The sequence below is a fragment of the Rhinolophus sinicus genome, linkage group LG05, assembly GCF_036562045.2.
Source record: "Rhinolophus sinicus isolate RSC01 linkage group LG05, ASM3656204v1, whole genome shotgun sequence".
Taxonomy (NCBI): Eukaryota; Metazoa; Chordata; class Mammalia; order Chiroptera; family Rhinolophidae; genus Rhinolophus; species Rhinolophus sinicus.
The window spans coordinates 76,012,411-76,018,410 of record NC_133755.1 but is presented as its reverse complement, the minus strand read 5'-3'; the positions used below and the strand labels follow the sequence as shown (position 1 = coordinate 76,018,410).

Genomic DNA, 6,000 nt, shown 5'->3' with positions numbered 1-6,000 from the left:
AGCAGATTTCCTGGTCCCAGGCCGAGCGCTTGACAGTCAGCTGTCTGCCGTCCACGGGGTCCTCGGCCTCTGCGTCCTGTTTCCCCACTGTGAATGTGAGAAGAACAGTGACATTCTTCTCGGTGAACAGCGATGTGAGGCTAAATGGAGTGCCCTGCAAGGGACGCAGGGGCCACTTGAGAAATGTCAGCAACTTTTACAGCCATCACCCTCCAGCCAGTGACTTCTCTCCTTCACTCCATTGTGACCCATCATCTCCGCGTTTCCTGCCTCACACGGACACGGGGGTATCTTGTCGACCTACCAAGACTCTACCCCTTGAGCGTAAGGACAAGTCTAGACTTATCTAGTGGGTACTCAAGTATTTTGCCAGCATGATATTTAGAATGATTTTATTTTGAGCATTATATACATTTATAAGTGTACATGATGTATTTTACGTACATGAATTAGGTAGTTATTAAAGGACCACAAATACCTACTGGGAACTCATTTTCTACAAGAGTAAAGCGTGGAAAAGAGATCAATTTAGGAGACTAAAACCACACACGGGCAGTGAATGGTACAGTAATGCACCCTCGCCCTCTCCTCCCACCTAGTGGTCACCACAGGGCAGAAAGCTCTAGTGGAGGGTGGAGCTTCGGGTGCTGGTTCACCAACTGTGAGGGACAGAAGGGGAAGAGCGAGAGACAAATGGGCACCTAGGAAGTTGGCTATCGCCTTGCCACCAGCCCCGCATGGTAGCACCCCGAGTGGAGACGTCCTGCTCACTGAGGAAGTGACGAGCCCCCTTTGCTGACTTCTCCTGGCGAACTCAATCCCCTTGCATCACAAGAACATCAGAAAGGTCCTCGGTTCCTTGCAGCTTTAGATTCTGAAGGAAGATGAAAGACACATGGACGCTGGTACACCGAGAATGCAGGTGTAACAAAACAAACACTAATTGAGGCAACAAGGCAGTGACTATAAGTAAAATCATGTCACAGCAAATATAATTTTCATGATAGAGCTGGTTCCAAATCCTTGCCAATCGCAGGGGGAAAGCAGCGAGCAAGCCTTCTGTGCCTGAGTGCGGCAACGATCTGTGTACAGGGCCCAGGTGCTCAACGGCCTGTGACGGGGAGGCCACCAGGAGCCACAGCATGTTCAGGGACCGGCCGTGTGTGGCCTCTGGCTCTCCCCCCTCACGACCCATACCGCCCTGGGTGACAGCCACACAGCCACTCTCTCCCCCGTCTCTGTGCAGGCATTTTCCCACCCTCCTACTCCATGACTTTTCCACCAGTCCCAGGAACTGTCCCCTCAGGACCTAACCAGCCAGAGCCCCTTTTGCCTAGCTCATGCCACCCCACACTGGGCACTGTGGTGGGGCAGCTGCCACATGCTGCCCTCAGCAGCACCCTCCCCAGCACCCCTCCCGGACTCTCCAGATGGAAAGCTCAGCTCACACCTCCCAGGTGTGACATCTGCAGCCTGGGGTCCGGAAGTTGCTAAGGTGTGGCTGATCAGTCACATATTGTGGGCACCTAGGGCCAGCGCCCATCAGGGGGTGCCAAGCCCCATCACAGGCATATGAGGGGCTCGTGACCCAGAGGGGAGTGGAAGAGCAGGAGTAGGCATTCCGGTAGAGTGTGAGGAGATTCCTCCTGGTGGTGCTAAGCTCTGTCACAGATCCCTGTAGATTCTCATGGTGACTCTCAGAGCCAGTGACCATCAGATAGTCTCCAATAGTCCAAAGCCAGGCCCCAGAAACGGCCTCAGTGCTCTGCCCAAGAGGGCATGGTCTGGGGCCACCTCCTTATGCTTCAAATGCTGAGAGTCCTGCGGCCCCTTTCAGAGACGCAGCACAAGGGACAAAGCTGGCACTGCCACAGTGGGGGGAGCGGAGCAGTGGTGGAGCCATGTCACCGACCTCAGGAGCGGTGGCTACTTGGGAGCCAAGGGAGGGCCACAAGGAGCTCCCACAAAACGAGGAAGGATTCTGAGGCCACACGCCCAGGGAGCGCTCTGCTTCCTGGACTGTGCTGTGGGGGCACCCCCCATTTCAGGAGTCTGCATGTGCTAGGAGGACACACCCGGGGTCCCCCAGCTCCATCCATAAGCATAGTGATCCCAGGTCCCCCACTGAGAAGCTCAGCAGCAACACGTGGCAATGTCAGATGGATGGTGGCCAGCATGCCCCCGCCTCAGGTGGGGTCCTCCTCAGAGCCACCTGTGGATTTCTTGTCAGTATAACAATGTATCCTTTTCTTCTTTCTTTCCTCTTGACCATTCTTTCCTCATGTAGTTGGCTTCTGCCATCAAACGCCTTCGGACGTGTCAGGAACCACACGGAGACACTGTCACCTCTGTCCTCCACAAGCACACGACTGCTGCCCAGGACACTGCCTTCCAGCCAGCAGCCTGTGACTTGTGCCTCAGTCCACACCCAGCCACCACGGCTCCTGGCAGCTGAGCTGGGCCATTCTGCTCAGCTGTTACCCAGCCTGGTGGTGACAGGCCCAGTGGTCAGCCCCACTGTCAGGCACATACAGCTCTTGGCCCCAGCTCTCCTACATCTGTCCCTACCCCAAATCAAAGGGACAGTTTCTTCTTCTTCAATGAGGTCATGGGCTTAGAAGTTGGCAAGAGAAGTGGCCCCTGATTCCCAGAGGCAGGTCTCTGGGACTGGCTGGTGGCTTTGCCACACAGGCCATCCTACTGGGGACCATGTCTGCTTGGGGACTGAGTCAATCCAAAGCAAAGGCAGGCCTGGGAAGCAGAGCCAGAGGTCAGGCACCAACACACAGGAAATCCGGGGTGCTTCTAGCAGCACCCCAGTTTTGCTACCATTCCATTCCAACTTGATCAACCCTCTCCAACCATACATCAAGGTTCACATAGCTGTCGCACTCCGACAGCCACCTCTCCCGCGGGGCAGGGCCATGCCCCCGAGGTTGAGCGTCTGCAGTGGTGGCAGCGGGTGCCCCGGGCCTAGTGATGGTCACAGCACGAGCTACAGCCCAGCCCATGGTCTGCTCCGCTAAGTGCCAAAGTCTGCGTCAGGGACCAGCTGCCTGGGGACACTAAAGGACAGCACGTTTCCGGTGGCACCAACAGGCCCCTAAGAGCATGGGTCTCCACCTGCTCTTAGAATAACTGTCCCACAGCTCTGCTGGCTGGCGTGGCCAGCGAGGGGCCTGGCACGCTGTCACAGGTGGCATTTCTGCTGTCTCCCTCCTGTGGCAGACAGCTCCATTCCTGACTTTCGTCATTGCTCCTGGCAGCCCCACCTGGCTGGCGGCCTCCATCAGTCTTTCTTCCGCCCTCAGCTCTCCCCTCTTCTCCACCTCGTTTCCCATGTGTCTTGACCTTGGCACTGGCAGGATTTGGCCTGTAAAGCTTTTGCCACCCAATAACATAGACGTACTTTATGTTTCCTCGTTGGGAATGGACATGTCTAAATATTCCCATTTGGGTCTTCCTAATTATTTTCATTGCTAATCACAGCTGATGGCCTTTTCCTAAGTTCCTTCTTGGGGCCAGGTCAGTCTTCTGGGTTGAGGGGACGGTGATCCTGTACATAAGATATCGTATGAGGTCGCCCGTGAAAAAAAAAGCGGAAACAGGCGGACACAGACAGAATATGCCATGGTAACCAGTCACCCACCTTCTCATTGGCTAAGTGCAGGAGACAGGCGAAGGCCAGGGGTACAGAAAGGTTCTGAGCCATGGTGGGGGGCAGGCTGGAAGACAAAGGGCAGTGTTTAGCTAGGTCACTGTGACTCTATCAACAGGAGCACACACGTCCCGTGAATCAGCTAATGAGAAACAAAGACATATTTCAGATGCATTTCATAAGCAGGTTTTTCCGGTTTCTTATCTGAAACTAAAACATCTCCTGTTGCATTCCAACCACTGGCGCAGAAAAAGCCCGTCTCAAGTTGGTCTGCGTTAACTCATTTATCACTGCAGGGAAGAGTCAGAACACCTGCCAGAGTCAGAACAGCAGGTGGTGTGGGGGGCCCGTCGCCCAACAGGCTCGAGCTGATGCGCCCTGTGTGGGGCCCTGACGCCAGTCCCTGTTGGCCTGCACGTACCTCCTCTGCAGGTCCCGGGTTAGCCCGCTGAGCGCCTTGTCGCCAGCCACCTCCACTGGGGCCCCTTCGTTGCCGGTCTCACTGCAGTTGGCCTAACAGAGGGACATTTCCACATCAGACATTTGGGGCCAGTTCACTTTTGAGGGTGCAACGTAAACGTACAAAGTTCTATCTCCAGAAGGAAAAGTCTATATCGGAATGAAAGCAAAACAATTTCTTAGCTACGTTTTTCAAGGAAAAGCCTCCATAAAGGGACTCAGTGCCTTAGGCCTGGCCCATGACACCGACATGTACCAAGTATTGGTAAACGGGGTGTCAACAGCCAGTGGGATCCCAGTGAAGGAAAAACTACAAAGAAAATAGGAAAACAATGACAAAATACTAACAAGAAGCCATAACCATGTAGCTGCAACTGGAGCATACAGCCAAGGGCAGCACAGAATCCGTACCTGAAAGCAGACTCGAGCTTTTCACTTAAGACCCGCACACACACTGGCACACACACTGGCACACACTCACGCACTCACAGATGCCTCCGTGTGAAGGCAAGCAGCTATGAGGGGTATTATGTCCGGTATCTGCATTAGAACAACCCCGAATGTGTACCTGACGGCGCAGGGACAGGGCAGGGCCGGGCGGCAGCACAGGTAAAACACTGATGATCACTGAAGGCAGCTGCTCACTATACTAGTCTGTTTTCTCTCTACTTTCGAATATGGTTGCATGTTTTCATAATAAAAGGTTTTTTTAAAAAAACAAACCTTTAGTTAACCAGCATCCCTGCAGGACAGGGTATTCTGAGTCATTCAAATGTGAGGTTAAGCAGAGTCCCCTTCCTACTTTTTAAAAAGCACATTTCTCTTACATTTGCATCCTATCCCATGAGTTGCTAAAACCTCCTAAGTGTGACTGAAGCTCTATCTGCTGTCCCAGGCTACACAGCTCAGGGTCCTCAGCCAAATCATGGATGTGGCAGAAGGTACGCGAGAGCGGGCTGAGTGGAGCCAGAACACACCTGAGCAGAGGGGTCTGAAGGGGGCGGGGCTCGAGCTAACGGAAGCTGGCGCAGCTGGAAGCATCACCAGGTTTCACCTTGCCCTGAAGGTGAGACAATTTGAATTTGACAGCATAAAAACTGTTTTCTCACTTTGCTACTTAGAATGCATTTCCCAAGTCAGAGCTATTAGCTCCAAGGGCTTAAACACCGCGTGGCACCTGACGTTAGAATGTGCTATCCACAGGGCCACGCCAACTGCAGCGGCACCAGCAGCGACCCTCCTTCCGCCTTCCCTCGGCTGGGACCGAAGCAGCACAGACATCCGTCACTGTGCTCTGATCCGCAGTAAGGCTGAGGAATCCACGTGCAGCCTCGCGGCTACCTGGTGTGTGGCCGCGGGTCACACCCCCGGTTCACCTGTCAGGTGTGACATCCCTGCATTTGAGTGATGCCTTCTGGCGTCTGAGTGACGTTAGCGCTCTGGATCCAGGAGCTATGGACACGGCAGCCCCCCCGCTCCCCACGCAGGGCGCCAGAGGGGAAGTGGAGCCCATCGCCTGTCGCCTCCTTACCTCGCTGGCCAGTGCGGACCCCGCCAGCAGGTGCCACATGCTCTGCTTCAGTTTCTTCATGTCCATCTTTTTGGCTGTCTTGGCATAACGGGTTTCCACTCTGTTTACCTGCAAGACGCATGTGACGGAGTCAAACTAAGCAGGGGATAGAAACATTACCATGAAGGCATTATAGAATGAGCCTGGAGTTCAAGGAAGGAAGAAGTGAGTTGAAACCACGGAATCAAGGTGCTTTCTTCAGACACATGAACATAGAGTCCCTCATTTCAACCTAATGTCTTCTTGGTCAAGTACAATCTACAATAAAGCTCACCTGGAATTCCAATGAAAAGGAGGTGAGTGAATCTAATAC

General features: G+C 53.8%; 1 protein-coding gene across 4 annotated transcripts in view; it reads right to left on the bottom strand.

The window, feature by feature from the left end:
• Positions 1-375: 375 nt before the first annotated feature.
• Positions 376-6,000, bottom strand: part of NCAPH (non-SMC condensin I complex subunit H) — a 28,890-nt gene continuing 23,265 nt past the window's right edge. For 3 of the 4 annotated variants that reach the window (XM_019725886.2, XM_074332532.1, XM_074332534.1), the window contains 4 exons: positions 5,649-5,756; positions 4,080-4,171; positions 3,650-3,725; positions 376-874 (listed from right to left, as the gene is read on the bottom strand). In XM_019725886.2, coding sequence (XP_019581445.2) covers positions 815-874; positions 3,650-3,725; positions 4,080-4,171; positions 5,649-5,756 — 336 coding nt within the window. In that variant the 3' untranslated portion in view covers positions 376-814. Of the gene's footprint in view, positions 875-3,388; positions 3,557-3,649; positions 3,726-4,079; positions 4,172-5,648; positions 5,757-6,000 lie in introns of those variants that run through there. The other variant, XM_074332533.1, reaches the window with a different exon arrangement.